General features: G+C 35.4%; 2 protein-coding genes across 2 annotated transcripts; one reads left to right on the top strand and one right to left on the bottom strand.

The window, feature by feature from the left end:
- The first annotated feature begins 480 nt into the window (after positions 1 to 480).
- LOC120332592 (putative protein-lysine deacylase ABHD14B) lies at positions 481 to 3,242 on the top strand. The gene is made up of 4 exons (XM_039399870.2): positions 481 to 792; positions 1,869 to 2,009; positions 2,509 to 2,613; positions 2,949 to 3,242. Exons 1-4 carry the CDS (start codon positions 600 to 602, stop codon positions 3,110 to 3,112), a joined length of 603 nt encoding a protein of 200 aa, XP_039255804.2. The 5' UTR covers positions 481 to 599; the 3' UTR covers positions 3,113 to 3,242.
- A 480-nt stretch (positions 3,243 to 3,722) lies between these two features.
- On the bottom strand, positions 3,723 to 13,791 carry LOC120333146 (cytochrome P450 7B1-like). The gene is made up of 7 exons (XM_039400504.2): positions 13,712 to 13,791; positions 11,073 to 11,213; positions 8,340 to 8,631; positions 7,818 to 8,106; positions 6,638 to 6,919; positions 4,361 to 4,539; positions 3,723 to 4,193 (listed from the first exon to the last, which is right to left on the bottom strand). The coding sequence occupies exons 1-7, from the start codon at positions 13,789 to 13,791 to the stop codon at positions 3,798 to 3,800; spliced, it is 1,659 nt and encodes a 552-aa protein (XP_039256438.2). The 3' UTR covers positions 3,723 to 3,797.
- Positions 13,792 to 17,024: the final 3,233 nt, after the last annotated feature.

The following is a 17,024-nucleotide window of genomic DNA, read 5'->3' as shown; positions in this document are numbered from 1 at the left end:
GAATCTATCTCGCTCTGTATTCATTGTTATTCGCATTTATAGAAGTGGCATTGACCATTGAATGAGGCATTAAAATAAATAGATAACTCTGGTGCGATATCGTTAACCAGTCATCAAATTTATTTGCTTGCCCGTCACAATATACAAAATACGAGAAAATGATAATTACAGTTTTACTGTGGAAGGGATGACGCAGGCAACCAACATCGTTTATTAAAGAATGTTTTGAGATTGCATTGAAGAGCCACCAAAGGACCAACTGCTGGACAGGGGATTTTTTAGTTATTGTACACGAAATAGGCATATTGATCGTCTTCTAAATCGTGGTTGTTGAGGCGACATTTTAAGTGCTGAAAAAATTTCCTTTTCTTCGTAACTACTTTTTCTATTTTCCCCTTAGAAGTGTTATTAGATATTTCATCGAAATTGTCACGGTTTTATTTCTGTTCAAGTGAACGGTGTTTGCATTTCGTCACTCGTGGCGCTACACCTGTCTTTTGTTTTGAATTAGCTCTGCGCTCCTCTACATTTCCACGCGAGTCGCATTGCTGCATTTGCTATTATCGGCATTGCGTTTAGTTTGCGTTCTCGAAATTATCATGGCTTCCAAGTCCATTTTATCGGAAAGTGGAGAAATCTTCTACCGCGAGACTTTGCCTGTTGGAGGTGCATCAAAAGGAGATATCCTGCTTTTGCATGGAATGAAATTTTCGTCAGAAACTTGGCTCGAATTGAAAACTTTGGAAAAACTAGCAGAATGGGGCTACAGAGCTGTTGCTGTTGATTTGCCAGGTATGCCAGCACAGTAGTATGCATTTGTCACTGTACCGTATATAAAATTAAACCAGTGCCTACCAACTTTAGTATCATTCAGACTTCATCATTGGTATGAATCATTCAAGCATAACAAGTAATAATCAAAAAATACTGTTAGCATTGCCAATTCATTCGGCCATCCCCATAAGCCATCTGGTATTAATAACCAGTCATTAAACCTATTTACGCTCTTGTCATCTTTGCACTTTCTCTATGTCTCATGGCAGCATGGGTGAAATATAAAATATCACAGAATTCTCAAGTCGAAAGAAGAATAAATTTACCTGAAAATGTTTTGACTTTCTCACATAGTAGATTTCAATCAGCATTTCAATATCATAATTATGTATCAGCCAAGGCTTCTAATAATAGAAGGCCACAGGCCAAATCATAAATAGAAACAACCCACACTGAAACAGTCACTTCTGGGGTCTCGTGTAGTTTCGTACCTAACGTACTTCTAGTGGGCGTAGCATAACAATTTTTTGATATGTCAATCCTAACCCCCATCTGATTACACCATCCAAAAATTAAATCGCTACGACATCACAATCACGTCATAGAGCTTGCCAAATTTACGCATGATCGACCGAAATGGCATTGGCGCCGGCGATAAAGAACTGACTGACGTTATCAGTCTCTCTCCTATTGGAATCGTTGCGACGAGAAAACGAGAGGAATAACTGTTCGATTTCGGGTGCTCGCTTGCGCGTCTCGGATTGCAGTTCGTATAGTTTGAAGGGCTCTATTATGTCACTGTGACGTTGTAATGACGTAATTTTTGGATGGTGTAGTCAGGTGGGGGTTAGGATTGATACATGAAAAAATTGTCATGCTGCGCCCACTAGAAGTATGTTAGGTAAGAAACTACATGAGACCCCACTTCTGCTTACTATCGTTGCTGCGTCTAGGAAATTCTTGCTCAACTTTTGGCAGAAACTACTGATATTGGGATATGACAATGAATATTATTTTTTCTTACAAGTCACAACATCACAAAAAAAGTGATAATGTCAATGATGTATAAGTTTCTTGTGTTTTATACCATGTAGAATATGGAAATTCAAAGAGTGCGAAGTTGAAAGGTACACAAGCAGATTTCATACATGGAATATGTCAGAAGTTATCAATAAATAAACCTGTTATTATCAGTCCCTCAATGAGTGGAGGATTTTCACTTCCATATTTAATCGGTAAGTTAGAAGTTTGTAATATCCTCCAATATAATTTTCGCAGAAGTGCATTGTGTAACTAGTTTGAAATTTTTGTGAAATTTTCGTTTAACAAACTATGCAGTTTAGGAATCAAAGTTAGACCTTGAATTTTTGGTATTTGAATGCAAAAAAGTTTAGTAATTAAAGTATCATTGAATCTCTCAATTTTAATATACCATGTGGATATTTTTTGGTGAGGATGTATCCCCGACCCAACTTGGGGATGTTTTTCCACTTCATCCTATATCAAACTGGTTGCGAAAGACAGATTGGTCTTTGATTTTATTTTGTAAGATATACATTGTTGAATTATTCAAAGTAAATCTTAAGATAAGATATATTTAGAATGATTGTTCTAAATTGTGCATGCATATATGTTGAGACTTGATAGCCCTCATTTTGATAAAGCGATACACGGCCATAATGTACAACACTTCATGATTTTAGGCATAATCATGCTTCTTTCTACTTCATTTAGAACATGGAAATAACATGAGTGGATATGTCCCTGTTGCCCCAGTATCTACTGGCTCCTATATTAACCAGTATTCAAGTGTTAGAGTCCCAACTTTAATTGTTTATGGTGAGTGTTTGATTTTATTTATCAACCGAGCCTTTGTGAATTGAGAGGTTATTTTTAAAGCGGATTTTTGCAAAAGAACTGAAACAGGAGTCTTTACGCTTATAATAGATTAGATTGTATTATCAAAAGGGTTCGACCATCTGCAATCAACTATATTCCTCTATTGTTTGCATATTGCCACACAATCCTTGAGCGGGTACCAAGTAATAGTACAAATCCATGCAAGGGTGGGGCAAAAAATCTCCCATATTTATATGGAACTATTAATTGGTTAAATCAAAACAAATGAGAGATATTTGAAATCTCAACCTAATTTTCTTACTTGAATCTTACAGGTGACAGAGATGCTACTTTGGGGACAACCTCCTTCAAGCATCTTTCTGGCATACCCAATCACACAGTTCTCAAAATTCCAAACGCTGGGCATGCTTGCTACCTTGATCAGCCTGACGTCTGGCACAACAATTTGCGGGATTTTCTTAACACGTTGAACAGCTAATTATATATATTGTTTGTTTCTTATATTTGTTTATAATTTTCTTTCCAATGAATAAAATACAATCATGTTATTAATTAAATATATTTTTTTTTATATAATTGAAATGAATACAATTCTATTCTAAATGCTATTTGGTGTCATGCACCGGTCCACCTTTGTCTTTGCTAAGGTAAAATTTGAGGAGTTCAACAGCTGTGTGTTAGTATTTTTTGAGTTCATTGGACCATTTTATATAGCTTATCTGTGATCCGTGGGAAGGGTGATTTTGGATGTTTAAATTTGAAAAGTAACAATCCTATATAGAAATTCGAACAGTGTTGCTATGATTTCAAAACCTCTGGCAAGTGGTTGAGTGCGAATGTTCAATCGACGATTCGCGCAAACGTCACCGACTTATCACCCATCGGCGACGAGTATCGTTCTAAGAGCTAAAAACACGCATGCCATCGCACCTCTGATTATCTAACCTGCGCGGGTTAGATTCTTAGGAGGGCGAATATTTTGAGAGGATTGCTGGACTCATCGTCGTCTTAGGGCAGTTCACGTAAACAAGTAACTGTTCAACTATTCACATATCTGACCGGACAATAGACCTTTGTTTCCCACATGCGCAAGCCGCTGTCAACATTTTCGAGTCAAAGTTAACCCTGTACGGCTGCACTTCAAGTAGTTTCAATTTTCTTTTCTAATTCACTTTCGGAGATATTTTTACTAAAACATCACTCAATGGAGGCATGACTCCAAATCCAAGATGCCTCATGTCAAACGGTGGTGGTTTTTCATCCGGGTTGAGAAGTTCTAATCGAAAATGCCGTAGGAAGATGAGCACACACAGTTTTATTTCTATTAAAGCTATATGTCTACCCGGGCATCGATTTGTGCCATAACCGAACGTTAAAATAGCCCTTGAGGCAGAAACGCGATATCCCGGAACGCCATAACGAATTTTTGCTTTGAGCCTGTTTTTCTTCGACAATCCTTCCGAGTCTGTACTGCAGATTGAAGAAACGTCACTGATATCCTCACTGCTCTCATCCCGATGAGATATTTGTTCCACAAGGTGACGTTCATACATATACTCCTGTCATATATTGAATAAATTGTGTGTTGTAATCGGTATTGAATTATTATAAATTATATTCTTAAATGTAAAATTAGTTTTAAAAGATATATATAGGTTACAAATTCGTCTAGTGGACAATGTGCAATTTTGGGGGTGATGTTCAATTACAGCCTTAATTTATCTACCTCTGGATTTTCGTGAATGACTTCATCCATGTGAGTTAACGGTGAGAAAAATGCGGTGAAATCTCCTTTTCGTACAAGATATTTGTTTCCTGATGCTACGGTCACTTTCGCATTTCTATCGACTTCTCTCACAATCATGCTCGATCCGACGAGTCGAAGACTTTCTCTTATACATGCATCTGCAATAAAGCACAAAAAATTGGCACGATTTCTTCGTAAACAAAATGACATACCAATGATGATTTTGAAGTTAATCACGGTCGTCTAGAATAAATTCCAGAGTCGTCTTTTTAAAAATACTTAATTTTTATCCAGTCATTATGGTGAAATGCATTAGTGATCTGAGCCATAGCTTGAAAATTACTAAAATGATAGCCACTAGAATGTTCGCATGCCGGATTTTACCTCAGAACAGCCAATGAATGAATGTAATGATTTGTTGTCGACTCAAGTCAAAATAAGTGTGATTCGAATTAGATCAAATTACTCTCTAGGAGAGAGTTTACATCAACAGTTGCTTACTCTGACAAGAACAAGAGAAAATCATTGTAAATATATATACTAGAATCTAGACGCAGCGGTTCCCAAACTATGGGTCGCAAATGTTAGTGAAAAGAATGTTAGTGGGTCGTGAAAAGATGTAGAAAGCTTTGCTTAATTATACTGGTTATTAGGATCGGTGGCGACTCGAATACGTAAATATTCAAAAAAAAAAAAAAATCAAATTGAATTTAAATTCGTATCTGTGAAAGTTTCCTTTTTACGATCTTCTCGAAATAACAAAAATTTGTTACACAAAGAATGACCATGTGGCTTTTTTACGCATAGCAGTTTTGTACATTGTAACTGTACAGCACTTCTTATCTTGTTTCCCCGAAATTTAGACAAGATTTAGATTTCTTTTCTTTTGAAGAATCCACTATGTTTTTTTGGAAGAGGTCTTTTGTGTTCATTTATCAAAAATAAAATTACATTGTAGAAAATCACGAGATTTTCCAAAAAACATTATTTATATAAAAACCGACATTCATTGTTTTCAATTGTATTTCCTATACAAAAATCGAGTGACGAATATTGTGATTGGGACATCACACAATCTTTAATAGTGGTGTGATCTTCACCTTTCCTCGGGTCATTGAACCTTTCCTCTCCCACACATTTTAAATTTATTTTAAGGAAAGGGTTTAATTCAAATTATTATTAAAATTCAAACTGGGTCTTATTTTCAGGCCAGGTGTTATTTTCGAGAAAACAGGGTAGTTTTGCGATGATTAGCCATTGCTGTGTTCTGTGTGATGTCATGAAAAGTTAAATGGGTCGCCATAAGCTGTGGAAGCCAACTCTAAAAAGTTTGGGAACCACTGATCTAGATTCTAGAGCATTGCAAGGGATTTTCAAAATACATATATATATCGTCACGCTAATAACCGAATTGCGTAAGTCATTTTTAGCAGTTTTGAGAAAAACGTAAAAAACTTCCTAATGATTTTGTTATGCAATTGAGAGTCAATAATTTGCCATGGTTCAATTTTTTGATCGTAGCCGGATTTAAGTTAATTTGTATGACGCAGTTAAGTGACGTCATAATGGCGCACTGTGACTTAGGCAGAAATGTGTCTATGAATTGGTGACATACGCAATTTGCAACTTCACTATATGCACCAGTCCTGAAAACTAAACATTCCAAAAACGAATGTAATTCTCAGTATCTACAATGTCTAATCCCCAAAATAGCTAATCAGTTTCAATTAAATCATTTTTTATGTTTAAAAATATATATTTCATCAATATAACACGTTCTGCACACCCACCGAAATAGGACTAAGATTAATTATAAAGAATAAAACAGCAATGCACCCAATATAAAAGCCAACCAAGGTAAATTTGACTCGGACAGTGAATATCACAAGTGTACGTCTTCCTATACTGTAGTAAAAATTCAAATTAATACGCGCTAAGCTAGAATCCGAGATGCAAAAACTCGAAAATACTTCGCCGAGGTTATTTTGCCTTTGTTACGTCACAATAGTACCACGGTAACAAGGATAATTCATTATGACGAAACAATTGCACAAATGTGCATGTCATACTAAATCTCCATTTTTATGGGTTTCGGAATTCCTAAAATAAAATCTGAGTTAACAGACAGGTGCGCAGCATAACATAAATACCTATTTTATAAAAAACTCAAAATCGCCAAAAATGACTTACGCAATTCGGTTATTAGCGTGACGATATTATACTAACATAGATCAAGACATAAATCATTTTATTTACCGAGAATCACTATTTTATCCAAACTCGTTCTGTTTAATTCCATAATGTCGTCCATGCCAAGCCATTCGCTTAATAATGATCGATCAGGAATGTTTTCGTTGGTCTTCTTTTTCTGTCGCGACATAGTCATTTCCATGACTTCATTGTATTCCTGAAGAATTTTTGCTACTGCTTGTGGCTGTTTCAGCAGGTGAAAAAGTGTCCAAAATAATGCAGGACGACTGTTTGCTTGCGAGGACCACAAAATGATGAGAAGATGTCTCGCTCTCTCATCGGCGTTGTCTGAAATCATTTACTTGATAAATCAAAAACTTCAAATATTTTAACGAAGAGTGACAGCTGCTATTTAAGGAAATTTACCGAATCACCATAAATGCTTGACCGACTGGACTTCGCATTGAAAATGCAACCATAATGCTTTGCTAAGCTTAACATGCATAGACAAATATTGAAAATAAATAAATCCCAAATTATATTTGGTTTTTTTAGCTTCACAGATATATTTTCACCTAATGAAAAAAATTGGTAAACATTTTGCCGCCCCCACGCCACCCCTTTAATACACAATGCTATCGCAAAATGGTTTTCTAATCCTATTTATTAATGTCGGAATTCGATACCTAAGTTTCAAACAAATATTGAGATTTAATATAGTCATAGGTCAAAGAGAGCCCAGGGCATTGTTGTGAAAAATATTTTGACGGGGATTTAGATGTTTATTAGCTTTGATATATATCTTCTTACCGCAGTACACATTTGGGATGTTTTAGAGTTAGACTGTTATTATATAAGAGCACATATTGAAACTTTGTATTTTTGAGATAAGTTGCCTAGCACGTAGATATTTTTAAAATCATGGCGTGAATACGTCCGATGACGTGTTGTGAAATGTGAACCTTTATCTAACGTCTTCCTGATTTAACTCTGAACTCTAATGACGTCACATAGGCCGTCACTTTGTATCCATTTGATCAAGCTTAAAATGCGTAAAATAAAAAGCAATTTATGTAACGGGACACATTGTTTTATCAACTTAGTTACGTGATCGCTCTATTCAATCAGAATCAGGAATAAACAATTTGAAGTCGAGGTAACTCAAATTCATAAGAATCCTGAAAGCAAACCTCTTAATGCCAAAAAGTATCCCGCCTATCATATATTCAACAAGTAAAATGCTTACTTTTATCAATTTCGTTCATCGATTTGATTAGTTCAGAAACGCCGACACGATTTTTGAATTCAATGTTGTTCATTTCTTCAAGCAGACGATTTCTTGCTGCTTTTACTTTCGGCAACAAATTAATAGAAACTCTGTCGACTAGAAGAGCAGATTTTTCAAAATAAAACATAAAATCGTCGTAAAATCTGTTTTTCTCTTCTAATCGCTGCTTCAAAGACTTGTGATATCCAAAAAACATGTATAGCGTTGTGTCAAATATAATTTTTCCAGCTAATTCATACAAACCAATCTGGAAAAATATAAAAATATTGAATTAAGCTCAAAAACACTATATTTATTGCTTAGTAAAATACTAACTCTTGTGCGCTCCACGTTTTATTTATTAGTACTTTTTCAGGTAAAAGAAAATTGTTAAAATATGGTAATATATATATATATATCAGATTAGTGGTCACACGCGTGTAGGTCCATCCATGGGATGGAAACGTAAAAGCGTTTAATATACTTTAAAATATGACTTACTGGTTGTTCTTGTATAAATCTTTCATCTTTTCTCAAAGCTTGTTCAAAAGCATAAGTAGTAATAGTCAAGCACGATTCTGTTAATTTTGATAATGATGTGGAACCCCTCATAGCCTTGGTCATTCCTGCCATCACTTCAGGTCCCCTTGGGTTATGTTTTCCGCTTACATCAATGGCATGGGGCGATCCCACTACCCGAGTGGCAAAATCATAAAGAACTTTGTCGTGTTTCAGAATTCGGTTCTTTTCGAGATATTTTACATCGACAGGGTTTGTGAAGAAATGAACATTCCTGTATGAAATAGTATATTTATTGAACATGTTACACAAGTTTTCATAAAGTATGGTCACTCTTTTTGGTATATAACACCCATGGCTGTAAATTAATCATGACAGAAATACAATGTGTTTTTTTCACAAATGTATTCATTTGTTGCAAGTACTACAAAATTTGAACTTTGACAGTTCTTATCCATAGAGCGCATATGCGTAACGGTAACGGTGAGGTAACACCTGGGAGCACCCGAATTTGTCGAAATGATCGGTGGACAAGCAATACGGAAGCAGTTCAGCAACAAGGAATAAGAAGTGTTTCGCTTTATTCAAAACAGGTGAAATCTCGCCTCATAGAACTCGGAAAAAACTAAAATGGAAAGTGATAGCCGTCAAGCGACCCTTTATCTACCATATAAAAGTGATTTGTCAATTAGTCGCAGAGAAAAGCGATTTTTCCCTAACAACAAGAATTTATCGAAACAAGCCTTATTTCACTGGACATCTTTCTATATTTTAGTGATAGCTCACAAGTTCACATTTTATTATGTTTATTTCATGTCTGACTGGCATCGCCTTCGTCATCTGTTATTCTATTGAAGCAGGCCTGAGCAAGTTGCGGCCCGCGGGCCACATCCGACCCGCGGCAGCGTTTCATCCAGCCCGCGAGCAGGTTTCTGGATGTGGACACTTTCTTTTTTATTTACATATAAAATATACTTTAACTGTGACAAAAGAATTTTTTAGGAAAATGAAAAAGTCGGCAATACCATTCGACTAATTTTTTTTTAAATGACCGATTGTTTTCGTCAGCTCGAGATGTTATTTGGACCGTAAACACCTTTACGTCGGTGATTATTCTACTCAAATCACAAATTACCTTCGACATATATATATATATATATATGTCTTGCATACGGAACTGTGAAATACTAAAAAAAAATACTACTGATAAAATGCTAAAAACTGGACAGAAACAAGATTGATTTGGAAGGCTTGCGACAGATTAATTGTAGAAATTGGAAACTGAAAAATTTCTGGTGGCCATGGCACAAAGTAAAGTAAATTCAACCGATTTTCATGGTACTAAATTGAATTTTACTCGGTGTGGTTTTATCGCAGACGTAGTGATTTTTCTATTGGTGAAATTTGTAAAATAGAGTCAAGTCATTGTTGCAAGAACAAATCCCTTTGTTGATTTCACAAAATCGCAAAACACGAGTAAAAGTAATCTGGCACTTTATCTCACATTTTTATATCCGCGGCATGCGGTGGTATTTAGGAGTAGGAATGATTATATTTTGTCAAAGCAATCGCGGGTTAAGTGTAAAACAACAAAGCAAGACATTTTAATGTGCCCATATCAATGCATTTTAAATATACCCGTATCGCAAAAATATGTATCAAAATTGAGTATATTCCGGCAGTTTATTTCACATTTTTATATATATACGCAGATAGACGTTGTATTCTAGAGCAGTGCATTCCAAACTTTTAAGCTCGCAACGCCTTCCAATGCATTAAAATTTTCAGCGACCCCTGTTTACGTTAAAAATGCTATGGTGACAACAAAGTTATATGAATCACGAATGTTTGGTCATCGAAGGCATGGTCTTAATTCCGCATAGTTACTCACTCTTTAGCATTAATGATAAAATTCGGCATTGTTTTGCAAGCGTTTTTCTGATCCTATGTATTGTCTCGAAATCGCAATATATAGGTTTTAAACTAGTTTTAATAACTGTGCTTTAAACAAAAACAACGGAGTACAATAGTACCTTTTTTTATTTAAATGTGCAATGAAATGCATTAAAAACGCACAATTGGCTTCACTTAGTCCGGCCCGCCACTGCATTTTGAATATCCAATGTGGCCCGATAGCAAAAATAATTGCCCAGCCCTGTATTAAAGGGTCGAATGTCATTTGTGTCTGCACTTTATAATGGTTTCTACGAGCCAGAAATCTATAATACACACTTAGATATCATTAGGAAAGTCATTTTGGGATGGTCGAATGTCATTTGTGTCTGCACTTCATAATGGTTTCTACGAGCCAGAAAACTATAAGACACACTTAGATATCATTATGAAAGTCATTTTGGGATTGAAATCTTTTTGATGTGGGCTACCCGGCACGGTACCATCCTGTGAAATTTGAACACTGTGCAACGTTACGGAATGCTTGTAATTCTATAACGATAATTGACATATTAAACTAAACGTAATGCCATAGCGATGTTCTCGCGGCAATGCTGCGATATCATTTCTCCCGAATAGAGAAAATAAATCCACGCTTTCGCTGTAGACTGCTCTCGCCGTGAGGTTTCGAGAGCGACCGAGGCTGACGTACGTGACACACCCTCTATAGATGTCCCTATGATGAAGTACGGATATTTTTCTTCCACTCCTGCGGGAAATATTTTAAATACGTAAAAAATAAAATTCAGCATTTATACTAACCAGCCTGCAAGTTCAACAGTAAACACATCTCCGTATTCTTGTCGCAAATTTCTAAGGTAACCCAGAGGATTTCTTCCAAACTCCAAAGCAGCACCTATGATCGGGTATGTGTGTGGTACTATCGGTGGTTCTCCAGGGCGCCTGTCAAATAAAATATTGGTAATGATATTGATATTTTTAGATTAAAAACGATTCAAATAATTTATTGTTTTAATATTGTAGATAATAAATCAGCTTTTGATTAGGAAAAATAACTCAAATAACAGACGTTGATTCGTGAAATGTATATCTTTCTACCTATTATCAACACAAATAAATAGATTCATAGTGTGGAAAATAATTGGGCCCGACTTATACCCCTCTTGATGATCTTTCTAGTTCCAAAATCAACAATATGAGTCAGTAATATGTACGGCCGTAATAGCATCGGTATATACCCATAATCTCAGATAAATGATCAAATTTACGATTAAAGTTGAGTCTCCTGTACAAACATGTAATGCTAACCTAATGATGTTATTTTGTCCCCATGTATTGAAGTTGTGTCCCCTCCATATCCGGACATAATTATTAGTGACGAATGTCAGATCTTCTAATTTGTCAAATTATGAATTTGCATACTACAAAAATACATATAATTTTGACTGTATTTGATTTTAGATCTAGATAAAATTCCTACACTTAGTTGAAAGGATTCAGTTGAAAATGAACCACAAATTAGAAATTAAGTTGCATATGTCCATTTCGCAGCTCTCAAAATCAGGTTATGAAAAAGAATCAGCAGTCCTGTCAAGTATATGTATAGGCTACTACATATCCACTAAATAAAGAAGCTTATCTTAGGCCTAGGACAGTGGTCGGCAACCACCGGGCCGCGGCCCATCGCCGGTCCGCGGAAAGGTTACTGCCGGTCCGCAGAGAGGTGACACAAAAACGGAAAAGGCCGTAATAAAACCTCTACAATCTAACCACAAACCCAACGACTAAAAAACAGCACCCAACACAACAGTAAACCAGACAAACACAACGCCGGGGGTCGGCAAAACTGCGAACCGTGAGCTAATTTGTTGCAGCCCTCGACATTTAATACATAAAACCAAATATGATTCTAAATTTATCATTGCCTCTACACGGATTTATGTGGTAACAAGTTCTGATGTACGGTGCTTGTTTTGTAATAAGTAGCGTTGGGTGTATATCGTTCGAGTTAATTTTGATTATTTAAAATTAAAAATTTCTGGGAAACGGAGCGACGAGGGTCGAGCATTCCAAAGTGCTTGGACGGAAAAATATTTTTCTTCTGTGCTCATCTGTGCGCTAGTGAAAAAGGTGTAATGTGCACGGTCGAAAGAATATATGGCCTTGAGCAGATTTATCTAAAATGCATTACACTTAGAATAAATTTCGTACTCGCCTGTCAGATTATTATTTCGACGACAAGTTACCATAAAATCAGATTCAGATTCAGATTTTATTTTCGACATGCAAAACCAATATACGATATGAAAAAATTAAAAAAGACATATAACAAATTACGAAGACGGATATCGGCTTGTTGCAATAGACGAGGGATCGCGAAAGACTCAAAGAGTCATCCAGTCAGCGACACCTTGTAGCTGCATTGAAGCAGCAAATATAGGAACCGAACAACTCAAAATTAAATAGTCACTAAATTCGACACAATCATATATATAAAAGGGACAACAAAAAGAATGCCACAATGACCACGAAAATTTACCTAAACATTCACTTAATTAGACTCAATCACAAAAAGGAACAACAAAGTTTGAAAAATAAAATACAGGATGTCATAATAACTATGGAGTATTAGATATTTGCCTAATTAAACTCGATCATACAGAGTAAGAACAAAATAAAATCGAAATAAATCATCATCTTTCACATTGATAATAAGTGAAGTTCAATTAATGTAGCGATTGTTCGAAGGTGGGAATAGAAATATTGCGGCCCGCGCGCTACCGGAAATGTGTATATTTGGCCCGCAAGTACATGAAGTTTGCCGACCACTGCACAACACTATTGAGCAGCATGTCTGACTTCATAAACAATTGCTATGTCAGTATGTCGCAATAATGCTGGGTCAATTGTTATCTCTACGCCCGTATAAGAATGCCTCTTATCAGTCCGAATAAGATCTCCTCAAGTAAATGATACATGCATTGTTAACTTTCCCGAAATCTTATTAATATGAGGCCTGGTTTTCAATATTGATAACTACAAAAACGAAATAATATAAATAAATGTCGACCATATCTCGAATATGGGAACAGTTAATGGTCATCAAACAAATACAGATATCGCGTTAAATAGCATTACCGTCGTTTTTAGTATATATATTGTCAACATAAATTTCATAATGCGTTTAATGTATTGCATAGGCTTAGTTCGTTTGTATAAAGGTGGTCCGTCAACATTTTGGTCAGGCTTTACCGGTCCGTCACTTGAAAAAGGTTGCCGACCACTGGCCTAGGGTATATCAATACTTCTGTACCATGCTGGAAGCTTTCAGTACTTCTACTCGTTAACAGAAGTGAACTGCTTAAGGATAACATAGGCATTTTAAAATAATACAATGTGATTATGATTGGTGAACGAATACAACTAAAACTCTAATTTACCTTCTACGACGGAACAATACGAAAATCAGTAAGACAACGTTCAGGACAAACAGAATCGCTGTCCCTAATCCCACATCCATGTCGCCGTCTTCACAACTATCGCCCTGCTATTGAACTATTTGGTATCAAACATGAATTATTCTGAAATTATATTCACGCAAAAGTAAGTTATAAATACATGTATAACCGAGTAGATCTACCTACTGTTAACCACATTTTTGGACGCCCCCTATATATGGGACAGTGTGAGAGTCACTACTCCAAGGTATATATTGTGTCAAAAATAAACTATTTTCATCTCTGAGAAAACACACACACAAAAAAAAAAGAGGACAGTTACATCGTCACAAATCATAAATAAAATTCTGTTTACTCACGGGCGTATATATTTATTTTGTGGATCCCTTAACTATAAATTACAGAATTGAAAACGGAATAATAATGCGTTATTTTTAATATGTACGTCAGCTTCACATTGCAATACGTAGAAAACTAATGTATTCCTAGAAGGAGCTGAATCCTACCGTTTGCAAGTCAATTCCTCACAAATTTTGTAAACGGTGAACATTCAGATCCTCAACGGGGAAGTCAAAAAGTGCTAAAGACCTCACTTTCAAATGCTGTATCTGAATAAGGTTCCAATACCATTTGCTTATCTACGTCAATAATTACTCCGAAGCGAGCAATCAAACTGGAACTCTATTTCTACTCACTCGTTCCCAATTCGATTTAATTCACGCCGGTATATATACAATGTGAACAGAAAGCAATAATGCCATTAACCGCTAAATACTTTGATGACAGCGATATCCCCATTATTTTGAGAATGAAATGTAAAACTTGCGGGATACCCTGCAGGGTTTTGTGGTTTTTATTACTCGGAGGTGGAAATAGCATTTTAATGGTAAAAATATTTTCAAATATTTTGTTTCTACGATTTTTTTTATTGCAACTTTCGCCAGATATATATTTAATATTGAACAAAACATGACACTGCAAAAAAAATTAAAATCGCATATTATACTTGTTATTACGGATGATGGATCATGACATACAAAATTTATCAGTGAGAATAAAGTAATTCTGCAATTTCAAATTTACCATTCGTCACATTTATCGCAAACTTTTAATCGTCATGATGGTACTTTAATTTCATGAACCATTTATGTTAATGGTTAAATCTCCCATCAATACTGTTTCCAGCAAATATGACGTGTAACGAACTTAGCAATATGTAAACAACACATGTCATGATTGTGAGGCCAGAGATTCTCAAATTTTTGAAACTCACGACGTATTTAAATTTTGTAAGACAATACACATTGTATCGGAAAGTAAATTTATTTTCAATATCTTCAAATTACGACAAGAAAAAGTTTTACAATATATGCACATTTAATCAATGCGAAAGATTTGATTGTTTTTGTGCATGTATATGATATAGCCGATATAGCCAGTCGTAGCTAACGTCAATATTAACAGATTTGATTTTTGAACACGAAATGGACATGCGGATCGTTTTGTTAATATAATCGATTTTCTCCTTAACTACCGGGTCAAAATTTTCAGTGGGGAAATCTTGTTGTTGTCACTAGAGGGCTATTACTTTATTTCAGACATTTCTGTGATCTCTATAAGATTCGTTTTTCAATCCGAAGTTTAGTGCGATGACATCATCAAAATTTAGAAAATAAATGGGCACATAGCCGTGGTTCCGTGATCACACCTCATCGGTCAGACTAACGACATTGTAAAATAATTGATACTACTTCGTTTTCTATATATTTGATCATTGCTCTATTGTTTTATGTCATGTTCTGAACGAATGAACATGAGAAGTATTTTTTATATCGCGCCCAGAATATATTCTTCCAATTTGAAGGCTGAATTTAACGATGTGTTGTATAATACTTAACCCCACTCATCTCCTAAGTCCAAATCCAAACGCTTCGAAGCCAGGCTGGTATTTCACGCACGAATTCGGGCTGAGTTACATTTATAATTTTATTGGCGTGGAGTGCAATCAAATCAAAAAATTGTCTCTGGAGTGAAACTCCTAGACATATTGAATATTGAACGTTTTCTCCAGATCTCAAATTTTGACATTTTTAATTACGCTTATAGCAATTGTGAGTGCATCGAAAAAGTTCGTACTTTATCGTTATTAGATATCAGTGAATGACAACTAAATGTTTTGATTACTAATTTCCTTGTTTCACATTTGACCAATAAAATTATGGACTATATCAGGCGACGACATAATTTGCGAGTAATAACATCGCAGGCGCCATAATTCTCAATAATATAGTCCTATAAAGTGTTTTTAATACACAAATACACGAGCAAAACGTTTCACGGGCGTGACTCGATGTTTACACCGTCGCTGCGCTAAATCGCCGTTTGAAAACAAGAGCGTTCTTTATTCTCTGATTACGTCTGCTTGAAATGTGTTCAGACTTGAAGAACAAATTATATGTCATTTATCTTCGGCCTACGAAGGCGTCAAATTCTTCATCGGAGTTGTAAAATTTGATGACAAAAAGATAGGTGTCATGTTTCACCATCCTCCGTTGCTAACAACAATCTTTGCTTGAATGATCTCGGTCCAGCCATAGAAATATAGATAGCTTCATAGCTATATTGGTTAAATTAGCTTTTATTAGTTTACTTTTTTGGGGTTTCAGTAAAGTTAAGAATGTTATCCTTGAATATAATGTGTCAGGCGTACTCAGGGTCAATGAAATGGGATTAAATTTGGGCCTTGTTTAAAAAATATGTATGCTGAAAAAGAAAATAAAACTTATAATCAACAAAACTTCTGCTCAAATAGAATCATTACATTTAAATCGTATCAGTGATCTTAGTCCTATAAGGTCCACTCGTAGTAGTGGAATTTATAAGTAGTGCCAATGGGGAGGTGTTCTGGATAGCCACTATAATAGATTTGAATAATAATTAAGTTGCACCATGCATTTTCAATACCCTCATTGGCAAATAATTTTCTGCTGAATTCGGGAGTATGAGTCAGTTAAAGAAATGGCAAGAAATTTCATCTCGGCATTGACTTGACTTGAGCTTGATCGACCACGCTCACGATACTAGAATATTTTTTTGTTATATTACTGCTAAATCCGTCTATTGAAATAGTATGCCCTTACTCTTTCATTATCTTTCAAAACCCTTCTTAATGCAAAAGCAAATGAAGATGTTGAGAATGGTCTTTCGTTTGTGTATTAATTCATTATACGGACTGTTGAATTGACTGTGATTTATGAACTTTGAAATGTATATATGATAAAATACTAGCAAATTT

This window comes from Styela clava, chromosome 13, assembly GCF_964204865.1.
Source record: "Styela clava chromosome 13, kaStyClav1.hap1.2, whole genome shotgun sequence".
Lineage (NCBI taxonomy): Eukaryota > Metazoa > Chordata > Ascidiacea > Stolidobranchia > Styelidae > Styela > Styela clava.
This window is presented reverse-complemented; position numbering and strand designations above follow the sequence as displayed.

Excerpts from the sequence above, each read along its gene's own strand:
- LOC120332592 (XM_039399870.2), top strand. The coding sequence starts at position 600 with ATGGCTTCCAAGTCCATTTTATCGGAAAGTGGAGAAATCTTCTACCGC. Across the intron at positions 793-1,868 it reads TGTTGCTGTTGATTTGCCAG|AATATGGAAATTCAAAGAGT; the intron begins GTATGCCAGCAC and ends TATACCATGTAG. Across the intron at positions 2,010-2,508 it reads TTCACTTCCATATTTAATCG|AACATGGAAATAACATGAGT; the intron begins GTAAGTTAGAAG and ends TACTTCATTTAG.
- LOC120333146 (XM_039400504.2), bottom strand. The coding sequence starts at position 13,791 with ATGGATGTGGGATTAGGGACAGCGATTCTGTTTGTCCTGAACGTTGTC. Across the intron at positions 4,540-6,637 it reads GGATAAAATAGTGATTCTCG|ATGCATGTATAAGAGAAAGT; the intron begins GTAAATAAAATG and ends GCTTTATTGCAG. Across the intron at positions 4,194-4,360 it reads TCATTCACGAAAATCCAGAG|GAGTATATGTATGAACGTCA; the intron begins GTAGATAAATTA and ends AATATATGACAG.